At 35.9% G+C, this 20,670-nt stretch overlaps 3 protein-coding genes, 1 long non-coding RNA gene and 1 other non-coding gene across 6 annotated transcripts; 4 read left to right on the top strand and 1 right to left on the bottom strand.

Moving 5' to 3' along the window:
* The first annotated feature begins 1,757 nt into the window (after nt 1–1,757).
* LOC108331810 (probable pectin methyltransferase QUA2) lies at nt 1,758–10,173 on the top strand. 2 transcript variants are annotated; one of them, XM_052875837.1, is made up of 9 exons: nt 1,758–2,085; nt 2,829–3,658; nt 3,748–3,880; nt 4,459–4,699; nt 5,970–6,183; nt 6,720–6,895; nt 7,025–7,328; nt 8,654–8,792; nt 9,520–10,173. In XM_052875837.1, exons 2-9 carry the CDS (start codon nt 2,958–2,960, stop codon nt 9,676–9,678), a joined length of 2,067 nt encoding a protein of 688 aa, XP_052731797.1. In that variant the 5' UTR covers nt 1,758–2,085; nt 2,829–2,957; the 3' UTR covers nt 9,679–10,173. The 2 variants fall into 2 exon arrangements, with proteins under 2 accessions (XP_052731797.1, XP_017422241.1); XM_017566752.2 differs by having other exon boundaries at nt 1,758–2,226.
* Nucleotides 10,174–11,120: 947 nt separating this feature from the next.
* TRNAY-GUA (transfer RNA tyrosine (anticodon GUA)) lies at nt 11,121–11,205 on the top strand. The gene is given in 2 exon segments: nt 11,121–11,157; nt 11,170–11,205. It is a non-coding gene; the product is annotated as a tRNA-Tyr (tRNA).
* On the top strand, nt 11,176–12,829 carry LOC108330702 (protein WHAT'S THIS FACTOR 1, chloroplastic). The gene has a single exon (XM_017565211.2). The coding sequence runs from the start codon at nt 11,322–11,324 to the stop codon at nt 12,519–12,521; it is 1,200 nt and encodes a 399-aa protein (XP_017420700.1). The 5' UTR covers nt 11,176–11,321; the 3' UTR covers nt 12,522–12,829.
* A 1,257-nt stretch (nt 12,830–14,086) lies between these two features.
* Nucleotides 14,087–17,055, bottom strand: LOC108332062 (uncharacterized). Its single transcript, XM_052875836.1, has 4 exons — nt 16,802–17,055; nt 15,220–16,552; nt 14,970–15,116; nt 14,087–14,875 (listed from the first exon to the last, which is right to left on the bottom strand). The coding sequence occupies exons 1-4, from the start codon at nt 16,853–16,855 to the stop codon at nt 14,394–14,396; spliced, it is 2,016 nt and encodes a 671-aa protein (XP_052731796.1). The 5' UTR covers nt 16,856–17,055; the 3' UTR covers nt 14,087–14,393.
* Nucleotides 16,270–17,310, top strand: LOC128196105 (uncharacterized). Its single transcript, XR_008248239.1, has 2 exons — nt 16,270–16,573; nt 16,825–17,310. It is a non-coding gene; the product is annotated as an uncharacterized LOC128196105 (long non-coding RNA).
* Nucleotides 17,311–20,670: the final 3,360 nt, after the last annotated feature.

Below are 20,670 nucleotides of genomic sequence, written 5' to 3'. Positions count from 1 at the left end.
TGTTGACATCGACCCTCACATCCGAAACAAATATTATAAAAGTTGTTAAAATAAAAACATGTTAATATATATATATATATATATATATATATATATATATATATATATATATATATATATATATATATATATATAATATGCTAAAATTTTCAATGAAAGTTCAAGCAGCATTTGGACGGTCTTCCATTATTCTATTATTGTGCATTTCCAACGCACTGATATTGTATTTCTATTTCTATTTGTCCTTAACCAATTCCACTCTGAAGTAAATCTACGTGCCAAGTCACATGCAGAAACTATTCTTTTGTCACTGAGAAATTGTTTTCCACAGTGGAAACATAGAACTATAAACAAAATTACTTATTTGTTCTCTATTTATTAAAAAGATGAGAGTCATGCATTTCTTTTTAAAATTTTTACAATCAACTACTAAAATTTTGTTTTCGTACAGTGGTTTTAGTTTTATATATTTTTTAAATTTAATCAGTAAAAATTATGATAGGGAAGATATTTTTACTTACTTTTATAAAATGGAAAGAATATTTATGTTTTTCATTTAAAGACATAACCCAAGACAAAAGCATAAAAAAGAGATTCCAGGTGAAACTATCGTATTCCACCTTTGTATTTGTTCCTTTTTTTCCAATTGACTCTTATATTTGTCGTGTCAGTCTTAAATGCATTTGCATAAATAACAACAAATTTTAAATCTTCTTGAAATGAAATAGTAATTACAAACAAAACAAGAATAAATAATAAAAAAACATAAAAACATCATTATATCTTTTTTCTCATCACCATATCTACCAAAATGATCATGTCGTAAACATGGTGGAGAAAGGTAAAAGAATTTAGAAATTAATAATGTAAAATTGATAAAGCCAAAAATAAATAAGGAGGGATGTTTTGTTATTTCGTGTTCAAGTCAAAACACATGTACATTACCTTACATGAACTTAAACTATTAAAACTAATCTTTTTGTTTTTCCTCTCTTTCTCATGTGTACTATGTGGCTTCCCTTTCCTAAAGCAACTTAACAATTCCCAGTCCTTTCTTTTTCTCTTCTCCTACCATCTTGCTTTATACTTTCTAAAAAAGAATATGGAATTCACTTTTACAATTTTCATTAACAAAATTGAAGTTTTTAATACTATATACAATATTCTGGTTCAATGATAAGCTCCCAATAAATGCATTAATAAATTATAATTAATGCCACCTTAAATTAATTACTTTACATTTATTGTACATATAATGATCTCCAAATACTATTAATACACATAAACCAGTACAGATCAATTAATAAATTTACTAAAACGAATATTTAAAAACCCATATTAGATATATTTATTAATCATGTAAAAAAATGTAGTATTCGGTAACGAATACCTTTTAAAATTATGGTTAATGTTATGAAGAGGCACAGGGAATGATGTGGGGCTTGGATTAATTTCCTACCTTTTCCCACAAGATGCGTGCATTTTTTATTTTATTTTTTATCTCTAGAGACACGACATGATTAGCGGGAAACATTTCCTGTAGAAGATTAATTAGGATCCTTTTTAGGTAGCTTCCTAGTTCTCACTTTTTCTTCTGTTCATCCCAGATAATTAATTCAAGTTAATCTATCATAGTAACATTATTTACTGCAGCTCTTAATTAGCAGTAAAATTAATAAAAACAAGTAATGTTTTTCATCATGGTTATTAAATACCCGCATTAGTTATTTATTTGTGGAATTTAATTTTATTAATGCTTGGCTCTGGGGGTAGTGTCACGAGTCACGATCGGATCAGTACAAAATCTGGTTGCTTATGCTTTCGTTCGTTTGTTTCACAAGCAGAGTTAGCATTGGAAGCTGCGAGTGTGTCTGTGTGTGAGAAAGAGAGAGATACGTTACAGAGGGAAACCAAAGCAAAATCTCAAACCAGTGGGGATAGACATAAAGAGAGAGAGGGACGTGTTGTGTTGTTTCTGTAAGTGGTGTGCACCAAGCAACGAAAGTGGCCATAAAATTCAACCTGGTTCCTCGGAATTCTTAATTTTCATCTTCTTCTTCGCTTTTTGTCTCAAACATGGAGGAGGTACCCGTCATTGCTCCTTCCAAAGCTCTTCTTTTTCACTGCCTTTGATCTGACGCTTCTCCCCAATGTGTCGCTCTTTCGTGTTGCTTCCTGCATTGATCTAAATGGGATTTTCTTTTTGCTCTCTCAATTTCAATCGGGGTACGTCAAATTGTTCTTTTTCGTTTTGGTTCTCCTTCTTTTTTAAATAACAAAGCGTGCTTCCGTTTTTGTATGACTCTGGGTTTCGATTGGGAAGGCTAACGAAGGTATTTTTTATTTTTTTTTACGGAAATTACTATTTACTATATGTGATTCGGTTTGGGTTGCGATTCGAAAACGCAACGACAACGATTTTTTCTTTAGAAGAAGAAAAACGAGCTTACGTTTTAATGAGAGTCTAGTTAATGTTGATGGAAGTAGCTGAAAGTGATATTACTCTTTTGTTATCCACCTACATATGTTGTTCTCTACTTCAACTTTAACTTCTTCGCATCTTGTTCTTTCCGAGTTCAGACTTGTAATTGCCACTCAAGTTTATCCTTTTTTTTGTATGATTTAAATCATGTGTTGGTACCTATACATCTCAATATTAGGTCTGTGATGGATCTGGTGGTTTGAAATTATTAACGGTCTTTCTTTCCCCTATTCCCATGTTTTTAATCTCTGAATAGGAAGTTTTTTTGGTTTATTTTCTAGATTGTTGTTTTGAATTGCTTCGTCAAATTTTAATTGAACACCATCGTTTTCCTTTTTAATGCTAGGTTTGTGCTTGCTGAATTGGAGGAGGATTCACTCAATGTTTTTCTTTACTGACATTGAATGATGGTATTGGTTTCTGGGTGTATTCATAGAGGATTTGCACGCTAAGCATTTAGCTTATTGGTTAGAGAATGTCCAGGCCTCTACACAGAGGGGTACCTATTCGGATCCCTGAAAGAAACAATGACTCGTGGGACTCCCAATCCAAAGATAAGACAGAAAAGGAAGGTTTTGATAGAAGATTTTCCTCTACTTACCCCTCACCCTTGAGGTCTCCCTTTAGGTTGTTATCAGATAATTCTAATTCCATTTTAGGTATCACTGAGAATGGTTTATCATCTGACCCCTACATTATTGGCACTCCAAGAAATAGGCATAAGTTGATTCTTTTTTTCTTGAAGTTTAGTTTAGTGTTTGTAGTTATTCTTGCTCTTGCGGGGTCTTTTTGGTGGACCATCTCAATTTCAACTGCGTCAAGGGGTCAAATTTATCATGGTTACAGAAGACTCCATGAGCAACTTGTGTCGGACCTGTTGGATATAGGGGAGATATCTTATGCTCCCTCAAGGCTGAAAGAATTGGAATTTTGTTATAAGGAGTTTGAAAATTATGTTCCTTGCTTTAATGTTTCTGACAATTTAGCTCTTGGTTTTTCTGATGGCAATGAGTTTGACCGGCAATGTGGCCATGAACTCAGGCAAGATTGTTTATTACTTTCACCATCAAATTACAAAATTCCTCTTAGGTGGCCTACTGGAAGGGATATTATCTGGGTTGCTAATGTTAAACTCACTGCAGAGGAGGTTCTTTCTTCTGGAAGCTTAACCAAAAGGTGAGTGAGTGATATGTCTTTCCTATTTGCTGTCATACTTTGAGCTATTGTTTCATCTTAAAGTTTTCATGTATTTTATTTGGTTATAGGATGATGATGCTTGATGAAGAGCAAATTTCCTTTCGCTCAGCCTCTCTTATGTTTGATGGTGTGGAAGACTATTCACATCAAATCGCTGAAATGATTGGGCTCAGAAATGAATCCAACTTCGTAAAAGCAGGGGTAAATGGATGTTTATTCTCCATTGGAAATGGTGTGATTAAGGATTTGTTACTTTATTTCTTGTGGTGATCAATTATAGTCATCTTCCACTAATTCAGTGAAATTTAGTTGTAGAAACTTAAACTTGTCTACTTTGCTTAATGTTGGTAAATGGGTAGAAATCTGCATTGACTTAAGGCCATTGTTAATATTAAAATAGATATCATTGTTAATTATCTTGAAGGTATTTTGTTCAAACAACGAGTGAAAATCCAAATATTCTTCCTTTGGTTGAAGTGTTAATCTTGTTTATATCTGAACCGTCCTATTATTATTTACCTTGCTTTATAAAGATTCAATTGGTTGTCTTTAAGTGCATCCAATAGGCTAATGGAATAAGTCTCTCACATTTTTGGTGTAACAGCATGTCCTCATCTACTTGAGGGGTCTATGTATTTACAGTATTTTTGTACCCTGTATTTAGAGGGTTTTGTGATATATTTTCAGAAGGGTTATAGTGGTATTGAATGTGAACATAGTTCTTAAAGTTTGTTTATAATATTCTATTGATTGAACATGTTGAGATTCTGAATATACAGGTTAGAACAATACTGGATATTGACTGTGGTTACGGTAGCTTTGGAGCACACCTCTTTCAGAATCAACTTTTAACTATGTGCATTGCAAGCTATGAGCCTTCTGGTAGTCAAGTTCAGCTTACACTTGAGAGGGGTCTTCCTGCTATGGTTGCTTCTTTCAATTCAAAACAATTGCCATATCCATCTCTCTCCTTTGACATGTTGCATTGTGCCAGATGTGGCATCGATTGGGACCGAAAGGGTATCTTTGAAAACCTACCTCCTACTATTTTCTATAAGGTCATTGTAATTCTGTCATTCTGCACATTTATTTGGCAACTCCAAAGAAGATGTTGGATTATGATTACCAGTAAAAGGAGAAATTAGATAACAAAAATTAAGAAAAAAATTGTTCTTATAGACTGTAGTACTTATTCATTCTGCTTCTCAAGTTATACCTTTCCATTTTTGCATATTGGGGAATTGAACATTGAGGGCTGGTTGTCTCTTGTGGTATTCCATTGTTTCACAAGTAAACTTAGACCATCCATCGACACTCCTGTGGAACCACGGAAAATATTAACTGTTGACAGTCATAGAACATTTATGGTTATCTTCCAAATATGATTATACATGGATTTCCAATTTCAATCTAAGTATTTTTTTCTTATTGCAACATATTCATTCTTATGTTCTTTAATTTTATTTTAATTTTGAAATTTTGGACACAGTTCATATGTTGATTTATATCAACTGGGTTTTTCCTCCTGTGTTTTATTTTGATCCCCACCTATGTCTACATTACTGTTTGGGAACCAAAAAGAAATAATGATAGTTATATATGGCCTTCTATGTTCTTTCTAGATGTTCCAACTAATCCAATTTGTTTTTCCCATTTTTATTAAATTCTTACTCTATTCATTTATGTTGCTTGCACTATAAATATTCCATGAGATGCCACTCACTCTTTTTTGTTGCGTAATTCTAATTTTGAACTGCAGAATTATTTGGGGGTGGGAGGGTGTGTGCTGTACATTAGAGGAAACTGGTTCTTTGTTGTAGGAATTTCTTAAAAGTTAAATGTCTGTCTGAACCATCTCAGGCTAAAACATTGTACTTAAATTTTTTTTTCCCGTTTAGTATTGTAAAATGTTTATTCCAAATCCATTAGATTAGAATTATTATTAAATACTATTCCCATTCTCTAACTGCAAACTTCATAATAGCAAAATATGGTTATACCTTATATGTTTATTTTCCTAGTCATTGAACTTCCCAACAAACTGGAGTTCACTTGCTGATGTATTCCTCACGTTTCTGCATACATTTCATCCATCAAGCTGCCTCTTTTCATAATTATTATTCCCTTTTCAAAGTTTAAACTTAAGAATCTGATAATTTAGTTATAATCTTTAACTTGGCCTTAACTTCTGCATTTTGTAATTGTATAATACCTTGTAGTCAGTGAGGTGAATTCCCTGAATATCTGGACTTTGCTTAAATCCTATTAACCTTCATATTCCATGGCATAGATGGCACTCTCATGATTGAAGCTGATAGACTTTTAAGGCCAGGGGGTTATGTTGTGTGGACTTCACCGCTTACAAATGCTCGTGACAAAGTCAGTCAAGAAAGATGGAAGTTAATACAAAGTTTTGCTGAAAATCTTTGCTGGGACATGATTTCACAGCAAGATGAAACTGTCGTATGGAAGAAAACAAGTCAAAAGAGTTGCTACAGTTCAAGGTATCACTGTTGTAACATGGTTTGATAAAAATATATTACACTTTGTATATCCTTGGAAGAAATTTATAACAACCAGGATCTGTTTTACATGAGAAAATGAATTTGTGTTGGTGGTATTCGAGAGGTGATGCTGGTATTTAACACCCAAGAAACATTCGTTCTTTAAAATTGTGCAGAAAATTTAGAACAAGAGGACGATAATTTGAAACTGAATTACTCTTTGTTTTTTATTTTTATTTTTCCTTTCTGCTTATATTCTTTTTATTTTTCTTTCCTTTCTGCTTATATTCTTCATGACAATTTGACATTCAAGGACATTTCAAAGATTGAAAAATAACTTTAATGCTATAACAATGCTCTAACAGTTATAAATATAAAGAGTCACATCAGTACTGCTAAATATTTTAAAAAAACCTTCAATAATTATTCAATCTCCACTATCACTTATTTCAGCGCATTATTCCAAATTCGTATAATGCATACAATTTTATAGACGTTCCTAATACTTTGCATTTTCTGTCTGTTTGGATTTCCAGAAAGAACAGTTCTCCCCCTCCTTTATGTGGCAGAGGGTATGATGTGGAGTCTCCATATTATCGAGAATTAAAAAACTGCATAGGAGGAACACATAGCAGCCGTTGGATTTCTATTGAGCAGAGGCAAACTTGGCCTTCCAGAGATCAATTGAACAAAAAGGATCTTGAAAACTTTGGTAATTGTTGTATTCTTTAACATTTACTTTTACATTCCTCTTAATGGAAGGATTTCACTGTACTATATAACTGAACGAAATCTGCTGTCAGGTTGGTTATCTTAATACGTGTCTATTTACTTGCATTAGGGTTGCAATCTGATGAATTTTCTGAGGATTCTGAGAGCTGGAGAGCATCAGTCCGTAATTACTGGTCTCTTCTATCACCTTTAATATTTTCTGATCATCCAAAGAGACCTGGTGATGAGGATCCTCCGCCACCTTATAACATGCTAAGAAATGTGCTTGACATGAATGCTCATTTTGGTGGTTTTAATTCTGCACTGTTGCACGCTGGAAAATCTGTATGGGTAATGAATGTGGTACCTTCGAATGCACCCAACTATCTTCCCTTGATCCTGGACCGAGGTTATGTTGGCGTTATGCATGATTGGTATTTTATGCTTCTTTCTCTTATTTTAGAATTTCATGATTCTTTGTTTGCCCTTTTCTTGTTTGGCTGAAATTCTAGGCCATATGCTAAAAATATTTCTTCCTTGCCTTTTCTTCCAATTTTGTTTTAACATTTTGATACCTTCATAATATATAGAACTATTAATTTCCTTGTGTAAAATGTAACCATTAGAGCCTTAAAGTAGGTTGTGTGTACTGTACTTGTTAGGCTGAAGAAATTTCACAGACAATTGACAACGATTGTTAGGCCTAAGCCCTGACGACTTATAGTTCTCTCTTTCGAACAAACATTCAAACTTCCATATATCACTATAACACTTGTAACTGTCTAATATAGTAACTGCCCAGTAAAATAGTTATGTTATGGCAACACATAACTGATAAAATAACTCTCATCCACACACATAATTGCCCCTCTAAACTAACTTCTTTCAGTTACTCAATTTTTCCTTGTGACATAAGCGTTCCATGGTGGATTCCTTGTACTGACATATCAGAACTTATTTAAGTTCTGGTGGGGAGGATATAACATTTGCAATTAGGTTTGAATATTCTCTGTTTCTTAGTTTTGTTTGATGTAAAATAAGTAAATTCAGTTGGCTGACTTTTTTGTCTGAAAAATTATGGTAATCCAACAACAAAAACCTTATCTCATTGGGTAAGATAACTACAGGAATCATGACGTCATTTGGTTTTGTCAAAAGACAAAATCCTTGGAGATAATCGTTCACCATGAGATTACTCTTACTTCTCCATTGTCCTTCTTGATTTCCTTCTCCCCCTTTTCACATGACTAAAATTCATACAAATTTCTCTTTTTATTATTGATTCAAATGGTATCACACCTATATTTCCTTGTATAGAAATATTTTGTGTATCGTCCTTTCTTGAGTGACCACACATCCATCTTAGCATTTGTTTCTTGGAAAATAGTTGATAAATATTGAAGATTGTATCAGTCAAGAACTAGTTTAACCTATCACTAACTTTCCCTTAATGACAAAGCTATTCGGGCTTAAGCATGAACAGTGAACAACCTTATACCACTCAACGCCAAAATTAAATTAAATTGTGAATAGGAGCTGTAAGGACTGACTCACCTTTAAACTTAAGCTTTTAAACGGTGCTTAGGAATGGTTTTATATCTTTAAACTCTATCACATGCCAAAGTTTTGCAGATTAGATTAAATATTCTAAACTTATCTTCCTTGTGAAAGGGCCACTGTTAATTGAAAAGGGCATTGTTTCTGAACACTTGTCGCCAGTTACATATTTCTTACAATTTTGATCTTCTGTGGTTTCTAGGTGTGAGGCCTTTCCAACGTACCCTAGAACGTATGACTTGGTGCATGCAGCAGGACTTTTGTCCCTTGAATTCGCTCAGCAGCACAGATGTGCGATGCTTGACGTGTTCATTGAAATTGACAGGATACTTCGGCCGGAGGTATGTAAATATACTCTCTGGGGCTTTGACTTTTCATTTGTGGTCCTTTAACTTTACAGTGTGTTTTGTTTTCCTACTCACATCATCCGATAATGTTATAAGGTATAAATATATAAAGCTATGAACATTCGTGAATCTGTTTTTGTTATACACTGGAGTGAGGATAACCTTTTCCAAACCTTAGCTAAACACTTAACAAAAGGAGTCTCTTGATTTCACTTTGGTTGGGTTTTATTGTCATAAAGCAATGCAATAGATTCTGTTTCTTTATTAAATTAAATCATAATGGCCTGGATTGAGCATGTGATTTAGTACTAACTGGATATTAATTTGGCTGAAGATTTATTGCCAGTTTGCCTAATATTGTGTGATAACCTTACTTTTTTTTTTGACAGTGACGCCAGTTTTAAAAATTTTACTATCAGCATGGTATTGTATATATATGTAGGGTATGCATCTTCATTGTGCAGTAAGTTCAATCTCCATTTAAGAATCACTAGGGTCAGCCTAGTAACTCTAATGTGATCATCAAATTAAGTGCATTTGGGAAAGCTTTGATTTTTGTTTTTCACCTGTGGAAGCATAAAGCTAAAATGGATTCTTCTTAGGTACTAAGGGGTTTAGATTTGCAGGAGGCTATCACCAGATAGCTTAGGTAGTTCCTTTTGAATGGATTGGTATATTTTTAGGCCATTTGATATGGTGACAATTGGTGTGATATTTGCAGGGTTGGATTATAATTCGTGACACAGTTCCTTTTATAGAGTCAGCCAGAGCTCTAACGAAACGGCTAAAGTGGGATGCTCGAGTTGTAGAAATTGAAAGTGACAGCGATCAGAGACTCCTGATCTGTCAGAAAGCTTTCTTTAAGAAACAGGGAAATTAATTCATTAAAAGTCCAGAGGAAATTAGACCATAATATTCATATATTCATTTTCACAGTGTTGATTTATTATCATAATGCTCCACCATAGAATAGAAGGTGGGGATTGAAAATTTTGGACAGAAAAAAGAAACCATAGAGGAAACAGTGAATTCTCGTCAATGATACCACCACAACTCCTATGTAGCCGTAAGGCATATATACATAGGGCCTTGTAATTATCAAACGAGGAGCTGAGCAGAGCAGAGCGGATGAAGAAAGTATATACTGGTTCATTCAATTTTTCATGTGATATCTGAGTACAGTTACACACATGATGATTTAAGATTAGCAAGATGAATGATGAGATGATACAATAAGTAAATTCCCCCCATATCCCTATACAATTATTTTTCTGCTCTCATTCCTGTAAAACCCCAGAAAAACCATATTTTGATAAATCTTGTCAATATTTATAACGTGGAATCAAGCTCATTTATAACATTAGCCTCTGAAAATTACCTAATTGGGTTCTTATGCCGGAATTACCTAATATGATTAAAGCTCAGTTATATTTCCGTGTGTGATCCAAGTTTTCATCTCTTTCCAAAGGTGACTCATCGGTAAAATCAAATTACGGCGCAGTGTATGGGTACTTTTCCTTTTTCTGGTTTTCACTATCTCAGGTTAATTTCAATAATCTTTCATTTGAGTTGAAAACTTTAGTATAAATGCCATCATTAGTCACATTAAAGAGGTGAATTGGTTATTACTTGAATTGGACAGATAATGGTAACTACCTCTTCACAATGTGCATGTCCGGCTATGTTATATAAACTCGCATCTTTGTGTTTTTTTACATATATAACAATTTCAGTTAATAGTTAATTTAACATTTTTTTTTTATTATAATTCAAGTTCAATCATCATAATGGTTTAAAACTGAAGCACTACGTATTAAGGATTAGTTTCATTGGATGGTGGTCTAACATCTAATGTAAAAGGATATGTACTGTTCGTCTTCCTAATTCGAAGATTAGGGTTCTCAATTAACATAAATCAGAATTAATAAATAATGAGGATCCTATTAAAACTACTTAATCAGGAATTCATTGATTGGAATTGAATTGGGCTAATAACTAAGAACAATATCCTGAGTATATATATAAAGTTCACATTTAATCTGGACAAAATTATCATTTTAAGAAGGCAGACACTTTGAAGGCAACAAGTAAAACAAAATAAGAAGAATTAAGTTAAGATATTTGCATTCTTACTCCCTTATTAGAAAACTTTATACGTTCCTCGAATTATGACATACAACAAGGGTTGTGATGACATTATAGAAAAATGCATCATTTAACATCAAATTTATACTAAAAAAGTGTTGTGAAGATCATTTATAATATTTTTTTAAAATCACATACTTTGGATCATTTAATAAGCGTTGATTATTACTCTTAAATCCGACCTTAGCTCAGTTGGTAGAGCGGAGGACTGTAGTTGTTAACAGACATCCTTAGGTCGCTGGTTCGAATCCGGCAGGTCGGAAATAACATTTTTGCGTTATATATTTTTTAATCACATACTTTTAGATCATATAATCACCGTTGATTGCTATCCACACGTATAAAAGCGTTGATGATCAATGATTCTGGCCGCTATTAATGGCTTGGCGCTTCTCCTCCTTCGTCTCCACCATCGAATCCTCAAAAACCCTAAACCCTAACCCTTTCTCCTCCACAGCCCCATTCTCCACCTCCTTCCTCGTCACCAAAACCCCCAAAAAGTTCAAGAAAAAACGTAAGCCCAAGCCCAGCCCTCGAACCACTCCGGTTCAAACCCAGCCCAACCTCATCCCCTCTCTCGAGCGCATTCTCCACCGCGACGCCCTCCTACGCTTCGTCACGCGCTCCAAGCAGTTCCTCTCCGCCCAGCCGGAGCACGTCCTCCGCCTCGATGACGCCGGCAAGCTCCACCGCGAGCTCGGATTCCCGCGCGGCCGTAAGGTCTCCCGCTTCCTCCAGCGCCACCCCCTCCTCTTTCAAACCTACCGTCACACCGACGGCAAGTCATGGCTTGGCTTCACTGATCTCATGGAGGACCTTCTCGCTGAGGAGCACTCCCTCATGGACGCAATGGAACTGAACCGCGTCGAGAAGGTTCGCAAACTCCTTATGATGTCCGCGCGCAACCGCATTCCCTTGAGCAAAATCCACCACTGCAGAACCCTCTTTGGCATCCCCGATGATTTCCGCGACAGGGTCGCCAAATACCCTGACTTTTTCAAAATAGCGGTTGATAGCGACGGCAAGAGGGTGCTGGAGTTGGTGAAGTGGGACCCGCTTCTCGCCGTGAGTGCTCTTGAGAGGGAGTTCGTTGTTAACGAGGATTCGGCTAAGCGGAAGTTTAGGTTTCCGGTGAAGTATGGGAAGGATTTGGATTTGGAATTGGACGATAATAGGAAGCTTGATTTGCTGAACTCGCTTCCCTTGGTGTCTCCCTATTCGGATGGGCATAGGTTTGATTTGTGGACGTTGGAGGCGGAAAAGTATCGGGTTGGGTTGATTCATGAGTTCTTGAGCTTGACTTTGGAGAAGAGGGCATCCATTCATCACCTTGTGGAGTTCAAGGAGGAGTTTAGTTTGACGAAGCATACTTATCAGATGCTGCGGAAACAGCCCAGAGCGTTTTACTTGGCCGGGACTGAGATGAATTGGGATGTGTTCTTGAAGGATGCCTATGACGAGAATGGGGCTATGATTGAGAAGGATCCCCAGGTATTGTTTAATGAGAAGCTTTATAAGTATGCTCAGGTAGACCAAATGGAACATGATCCCGGGGTGGAAGAGCATCATTTTACTTGATGTTTTTGAGTTGATTGCGTTGTGCTTCCCAGGAAGAGAAATTTGTGCAGAGTGAGGAGAATGAAATGGGTTTGAAAGTCAAGAAAACAAAGACTGATTGGAATTTGGAACTCTTCCATTTTAAGGGTGCTCTTAAACAGAAATCAAATGACTTTTTTATAAGGGAATTGAAAAAGATTAGAGTGTCTTTGGACAATTTAACCAATGCTGGTTAATTGCTTCACGGGTCCTCTTCGACTCCATAGTTTTTGTACTGTAATTCTTCGTTACTTAATAAAATAAAGTAAATACAATCAATACTTTCTCAATTGCATAAAAATTCAGTAGTTTTTCTCTGTTATTGATTGAAATTTGTTAGTTTTGACTTCTTCTTTCAAGACTCTCTCCTTTTTTAAATGTGATAACCATGAGATGTAGTGTGCTGACATTCCCCTTAAAATGAATACTATTGCATTATTTTTCTTTGTCTTTTGCTTCTGCTTCAAGCAAATTGGTGTCCTTGTCCCAGTCTCCCCCCAAATTGTTCCTATTTGCGGAAACAAAAACTATAGCACGCCAGGTAATGATGTAAAAGTAGAAATCAAATAACTAAACAATGATTTCGGAAGTTCTTTACTATTGCATACGACATTGTGTAACCAGCAACCACTGGTGTTGCTCAGGTAGGCAATTATTTAAAAGTAATCTAAACATCATAAACAGTGCCTGGAAAATTATTGATTTAATGGGTGGGTGAAATAGTCTATCGATAAAACCCTTTTTGAAACTACCATGGAAATATTGAGCACGCAAGCATCAAGATATGCTAATCTAATATTGGATTAGAAAGTCGTGATCGATTTCGATCATTTCTATCGAAGATTCAGAAAATAAAATTTATTTAAGGAAATCATAAGATGAAAAAAAAATGATGACTGATAAGTATACAAGACTAGATACATTTAAATACATAAATTTAAAAATGTGAAAGTTGAATTGAAAATAATTCAAAAGTTGTACTGAACTTTTCTCACAAAGCTAAAGATATAAAAACATATTATGTTATTAACTGATACTAAAGGTACACTCGTTAAGTAGCCACACCTAACAATAGGTTACTTAAAGCCATAAAAATTGATTTTTCAAAAGTATTTAATTACAAGATAATATAAAATTCTAAATTTGTTGCTATTCTTTCGGTCGTCTACAGTGGTCAACAAACTGCTACCCTGTCTTCTTTTCCTTCTGTATATGTATATATTTAAGATCGCAGATCTCTATTCTGTATTAAAATTTCTTTTATTATGTAGTTTATGCTTCCCCTTTTCTTCCTTTTTGAGGCTGTTTATTAGCATGTTTACAAGCTATCATCTTTAGCTGGGCTACCTTATATAACAGATTTGGCAGACAATTTGATTATGTACTGTTTCATGGAACATTCTCAATTTCAGTTCCAAATTTTTTACATCCAACATTGATCACTACGAATGACAATGAGTGAGGGAATTTCAAAGCAACTTAAAACGTTTAAACGTAGTGTGGCGTCATTGCCAAAAAAAGATAAAAAAACAAGGCTGCAGAAAAACTTCTCCAAGATGAAAATCCACAGATTTTCATATCTTCATTATTCCACTTTTAAGTATATCGGGAAACCAGCTAAACGATGAACACTGTTCTACATCCAAGTCTAACCAAGAGACTCTCACGAATGGAGCAGTCTTAATCAAACGCTCAAGATAACTAACAGGTTGAAACAAACACAGTAACAATCACAACCAACGCTTATTCCACAGGTGGGTTTCAGGTTGAAGCAAATATTGGTAAAAACAAGTTTGAAAATTACTCCTCCACTTCATCAAGTCTTAGAAATAGACTGATAAATTGCACAGAGAACTAATGACGCTTAGTTCGGCTCCTTGACCTGTGCCTGCTATTGTGGGAAACACTAGCACCGCCTCTATGCACACCTGAGGAACTTGGCCCTCCTTGGCCACCACCTTTCTTCAGTACTCTTCTGTAGGAGTTGTGGCCGCTGTTCCCAAGTGCAGCTTTGGCAACACTATCAGTGAGTATTTCTCGTCCCCTTTGAGGCTTTATAGATTGCTTGTTCAGGTACACAAGCTTTGGAAGAAGACCACTAACTGCTTTGCGCAGCTGCTCATCACTGATGTTGCTTTGAATTGGATTTCCTAGCAGACTCAAGGCCTGAAGTGAGTTGTAGTTAGCCACCAGCTGGCCTAATGCTTTTGTGGTTGCGATCTTGTTAAAGCTCAAGTCCAGAACTGTCAGCTTCAGTAACCTGTGGAGCCCCTCAACATCACTTATCTTGTTCCCGGCAAGATATAGCTCTTTGACTAAGGTACAATTTGATAATCCTGATAAGAACACAGAGGGTAACTAAATTATAGAAAATACTGCACAGGCCTACAAATTAACCTTCATTGAGCATCAGCCAATATAGAAACTAACCTTGTCCAATTCTTGAGATGCGATTATAACTTAAATCAAGTACCCGGAGCCGGGTTAATTCTCTGAGGCCCTCAATAATGTTGATTTTGTTTCTTGAAAGATTCAGGGTATGAATACCCTTTGGGAGAAATCCAGGCGTGATGTGAGCTAACAAATCAATGATAAGGAGAGCGAATCAGTTTAGTTAGTGTTATCGTTATGATTAACTGATGTTAAAGGTAACTTTTTTTTTTCTCTCAGAAAAGCATACCTATAAGGTTGCTTGACAAATTGACAGAGCGGAGACTGAAGAAGTGTGAAAGAGAGGGAATGGCTTTTATACCAATGCCTGATATATGAGCAGCAGTTGAGGCGGGGTTCAGGGACTGGACCAGACTATTGGCATTCATTATCTCTTTTGAAATATTGGCATCTGAATGTCGAATCAACTGAGATGTGCTTCTTGCCATTGATCTACCATTATCAGGAGAAGGTGGGAAGGCAATGTTTCCAATGCCGTCATCACCAAAGTCATCCTCGGGAGGTGGCTGCTGAATTTCGAGATCTTTCACCCACTCATCCACTCTGCTAAGCGAGGATGATTCGGCTGAGAAAGCCACCCATTGGTTTTGTGGCCAAAATCCAAAATGGTCTTTCTGAAATCTGCTCCACCTTTGGTCAACAATATTTTGTTCATCGCATCTTTTCTGAAAGTATTCCCCAAAAGATGAGGTTGGTGAGGGTGATTCTTCGTGTCTCAATGCCTTGCCTTGCTTTGGTTCAAGGGTGTCGGAGGAGTACCCACATTGACTACTCAAAGCAGCAATTGCAGGATGTATCTGTGTCGATTTGCTTAACTTAGACCTATGTATATTCCTGTGGCTCCAGAGGAACAACTTCCACCACAATCTTTTACTTCTTGAAGGGAGAACTTGACTTGAGGAATGCCTTTTCAACATCACTTTATCAGCACTGCAGTGAGTCATCGCAGACCTGGGGCTTTCTAGATTAACCATCTGATATGCTGATAATCCGTGTAAATCCTCAAAAGACTGTGACTTGGAAGTTGGAAAGAGATGAGCAGTCTTCATAAGTACATCCCTTCTTTCCAGGTCAGAACAAGATCTCTTGAGCTCTGGAGAAGCCCAAAAGTGAGTCTTGCCAATCCCGGGATCACTGACATGTCCACTTTGGATCATATCATTACTCTTTATGCTGTATTTATGGTCTGTGTCTTCGAATTGAATGTTAGCTTGGTCTTCATACAGACTCGGGTATTTTAACTCTTCATTTGATGGATCACATATTCCTTTGTTTGCAGCAGCTTGGTGGACTTGAAGATCAAAATCAGAGAGCTCCCTCTTGATGGAAGGAGACTGCTCATGCTCGTCTTCTCCTTCATAAGCTTCCTCCACTTCAGTTTTAGCAGGACTCTCATGATTCATAATCCTCACATTTCCCCTTGAATTCTTCTGCACACCAAAGGGTACCGTGACATCAAGGGTGGCCGGCTTCAAATCACGACGCTCTGATGAAATCTTCGGGTGCTGTATTTCGCCAAGTTGAGCTTTAAGGTCCCCGGTTGCAGACCCTTCAGCAGCACCCTGAAGAAATAAACAAAGCAGGTAAGGTATACGATATTTTCTCATCAGTTTTTCTGTTTTGTAGTCCAAACTTAAGTCGTTAAAGTGGTGCTGCGTGTGGGAGACAAGAGCTTAGTGTGGATATCTGTTTACTATATTTTGTTTTTATTACTTAAAAAATACTTTTTGAAAACAGCAAATGAAAACACCCAATATAGTTTTTTGAAATACAAATCAAGCACACCCAATATAAAAGTACATATCTGTTACCTTGTTTTTCTCTTTCTTTCCAGTAAAAAAGGAGAGACACCTGCACAAGGCCATGACAAAAGATAAAGCTTGTTCTGAATCCTTTTTATAATTCTATTCAATCTTCTTTGCGCATTCCAACTTCGTACGATTCCTATAATCCTATTGCCGCTCACATCTTGTCTGACTCAAATATAGCGGTAACATTGAAGCAAGAGTGATTCAAAAGTTAGCCATAATCGATGGGAAGAAGCAGAACAAGAAATAGAAGCCTGTCCACACAAAGCCGCGAACCACAGAAGGAAGGACCGACACCTTCAACACTTGGTGAAAATATTGCTAGAGAGTTGGCCAGAGTTGTAGTATATGACGCTACTCCTCAAAACTCCACGAATATTTGTCTTTTGAAATAGACCTAAGCAGTGGAAGAAGACCAACCAACCATTCAAAAATTCAGATAAACAATGTATGCCAATCAACTAAAACTTGCAGTACAAGAATAAATTCTTAGAAACAATATTTATATACGACATCTCAAGCTTGCAGCCCATACTCATGCTGCATCCATCAAATAAGAATATATACTGATTTAATGGATATGCTAGGAATTCAAAATCTTTGCAAAAACACAAACAGCAGACACCTGGCGATGGTTTGAGAGGTCAAAGGAAAAAAAACACTAACCTGACCAAAACAAAAACACTTGGTGATTGTAGCACAGACACTGTCTCTCGCACATACAGAGGGAACATTTGTGGTTAAAAAAACGAACTTTCTGAAGGGATGGTAATTCGGGTCCAAGATCTGCTGTGCCTGATCTGATATCTGTCAAAAGAGCATAATTGTGTTGTGTGGAAAATAAAACAGGTGAACTTGAGTGTAGTAGTTGGAGGTGGTGAGAGAGAGAGAGAGAGAGAGAGAAGATTATTATATGGTGGTAGAATTTGTTCTGAAAAAACAATGAGAGAAACGCGCAATTCACACGGTTTCAGGCATCAGTGTTTATGCCTGTCGTAAGTTCGGTCTTACGAGGCTGTGACCATGGCTTGGCCACTGCATGTGCCTCTTCCAACCAATTGCGAAAACTATATATATATATATATATATATATATATATATATATATATATATATATATATATATATATATATATATATATATATATATATATATATATATATATATATATATATATATATATATATATATATATATATATATATATATATATATATATATATATATATATATATATATATATATATATATATATATATATATATATATATATATATATGTATATGTGTGTGCGCGCGTGTCTCACTAAATTTTCTATGCCCATAGAGTCTACGACTTATGATATATTTATTATTCATTTTAATCAATAGTATGTTACTGTAACTTTTAATTTAAAATCACTATTTTAAAATTACTTGTTTATAGAATTCACCTTAATAAAAAAAATCTTGTAAAAAAAGTTGGATGCTTTAAGAAACTTTAAATTAATTCCTATTTTATCTGTTTTTTGTTTCTTAATTAAAATCGAATTACCTTTTAAAATATCTATAGTATAAAATGTTTAAGGGTGGCACTTTAAATGTAAGAAAAGCATTAAATGTTTTTCTAAGTAACTCAATGCTAAGAATAAAAGTTGTTTAAAATTTGTTAAACGAATTAATTTTTGACGAAAATAAATTTAAAATTTTTTATTATGTCATAAAAAAAATAACTATATAAAACAACTTACATCAGTTCTATTAGAGATGTCATCAAACATCTCATTAAAGTAACTTTCACCAGTAAAGAAGTTTTTCGAGTTACCCTTTTTTATAGCATGAAAGATGTTACATGTGAAACCCTTAATAATTAGCCTCCTTTAATCCTGACACCTCACCATTAATACACACCACGTCATTCCCAGCCATTTAAAAACACACTCTCTAATCTGATCCCATTTTTCCTCTCTGTCGCGCACGAAGAACCACGCCCATCATTCTCTGAAAAACGCTCCACGCCACACTCCAGTGCATTAAAAACGCACCAAACTCTGCATGCACACACGCCACTTGTCACGTTGGAAGCTGCAAATTCAGAGTTTGGTATGCAGGTGTCAGCGTGGGAGACGTTCGTTCAAACGAACGTGAAAGTTAAACAAAACCAGACTTTTCGAAAACTCTCTCTCACTTGCACGCACTCATCTTCAACCTCTGAACTCACCCTTTCATCTTCTCCAACTTCTCTCTAAAAACCCTTAACTTCTCTCTATTGGAAAACTCACGTTTCTCCTCCGATCCCAATTGCAGCACCGTAGGAATATTCGTATTGCTGCAATCTTCACTTTGGACCGAACAGAATTTGAATCCAACCTGGTAAGTCTCCTCGCTGTAGTTCATCCTTAGGTTTCTGGAAAAAAAAAATGGAGTTTTCATGCATGCAAGCATATATTCTAAGTGTTCTGTGTTCCATGGTTAGATTTTATTTTGGAAGAGTCAAGAACGTAAGAAAAGCGTAGTTGGACAAAGCCATTTTCTATCTAGGACAAGCTTGAATTCCAATCCGGGTAAGGGAAGCTTATATGTTTAATTTATACTGTATGTTGTATGATCTGAGTTGTATGAATGAAAAATATAAGGTTTGAGTTGTATGGATGATCACTGTTATTGTGCATGTATGAACTGCATGATGTTTGAGCTGTATGGTTGACCACTGTTATGGAATCTGGTTTTCTGATTTTGATTTATCTGTCATGAACGATCACTGTTTGCATGGATTGTATATATTGTTGGTGGTTTGAAACGCATGTTGATTTGATTATGGATGAATGGAGTATGGTTATGGTAGAGTTGGAATGATTAAAATGTTGAAATCTGTATGAGAACTATGTTAATGTGAAATAAATCTGGAATGAAAGTTATAAAGTTTATAAATTTGAAATCTGGAAAATTCTGCTGAGGTTGAGAAAATCTGAAATTTTATTCATTCCCTTTGATAAATGACGCTCGTCACTGTACGGTCTTAAACCGTTCGGTTTTCCTTAAATAAACTTAGAATGGGATTCCTTCATTTGGAAAGAATTCTGCTCGTGAATGAGCGTCCCCATTTTAATACTGGAGAGCGTTCGACCTCATGTCGAGCGTTCGTCTCTGAGAGCGTTCGACCTCATGTCGAGCGTTCGTGTTTGATTACGTTCGACCTTATGTAGAGCGATTGCCTTTGATAGCGTTCGACCTCATGTCGAGCGTTCGTCCTTGATTTGCGTTCGACCTTATGTCGAGCGATTGTCTTTGAGAGCGTTCGACCTCATGTCGAGCGTTCGTCTTTGAGAGCGTTCGACCTCATGTCGAGCGTTCGTCTCTAAGAGCGTTCGACCTCATGTCGAGCGTTCGTCTTTAATTGCGTTCGACCTCATGTCGAGCGTTCGTCTTTGATAACGTACGGCTTCATGTCGAGCGTCCACCTTTGATAACGATTCGACCTTATGTCGAGCGTTCGTCTTTAAAATCGTTCGGTCTTATATCAAACGTTCGTTCTAAATCGCGCAAGGTCTCCTATCAAGCGCTCGTACAATTGAATAATTATCTGATATCAAATAGCGTTCGTCCATACAGTTAATTAACGTTCGTCTTTTTATGAAAGTGGAACATAGAATGAAAATGTGAATTAATGAAAGAGTTAAGGTGTGAGAACGATTTAAGAAATGAAGTTATGATATTGATATTTGAACGAGCGTTCCAAGGAGGAACGACTCTGATTTCTATATTGGATATTGACTTTGGTAAAGTATGACTGTGGATAAGTTAAGACTCGCTGTCCATCCTGATGTTCCGTGATACGCCTCTTCAAGTAGAAGGGGGTATTCATGTGTGGGAACGGCAGGAGGTCCTTAGTCC

The sequence above is a fragment of the Vigna angularis genome, chromosome 4, assembly GCF_016808095.1.
Source record: "Vigna angularis cultivar LongXiaoDou No.4 chromosome 4, ASM1680809v1, whole genome shotgun sequence".
In the NCBI taxonomy this organism is placed as follows: domain Eukaryota; kingdom Viridiplantae; phylum Streptophyta; class Magnoliopsida; order Fabales; family Fabaceae; genus Vigna; species Vigna angularis.
The sequence above is the reverse complement of the archived record's forward strand: the minus strand, read 5'-3'. Positions and strand labels throughout refer to the sequence as shown.

Coding starts and splice junctions, on each gene's coding strand:
- LOC108331810 (XM_052875837.1), top strand. CDS start 2,958: ATGTCCAGGCCTCTACACAGAGGGGTACCTATTCGGATCCCTGAAAGA. Junction 3,659..3,747: donor TCTGGAAGCTTAACCAAAAG/GTGAGTGAGTGA, acceptor ATTTGGTTATAG/GATGATGATGCTTGATGAAG. Junction 4,700..5,969: donor CATCGATTGGGACCGAAAGG/GTATCTTTGAAA, acceptor TCCATGGCATAG/ATGGCACTCTCATGATTGAA.
- LOC108330702 (XM_017565211.2), top strand. CDS start 11,322: ATGGCTTGGCGCTTCTCCTCCTTCGTCTCCACCATCGAATCCTCAAAA.
- LOC108332062 (XM_052875836.1), bottom strand. CDS start 16,855: ATGGCCTTGTGCAGGTGTCTCTCCTTTTTTACTGGAAAGAAAGAGAAA. Junction 16,553..16,801: donor GAAAGAAAGAGAAAAACAAG/GTAACAGATATG, acceptor TTATTTCTTCAG/GGTGCTGCTGAAGGGTCTGC. Junction 14,876..14,969: donor CATCTCAAGAATTGGACAAG/GTTAGTTTCTAT, acceptor TGTTCTTATCAG/GATTATCAAATTGTACCTTA.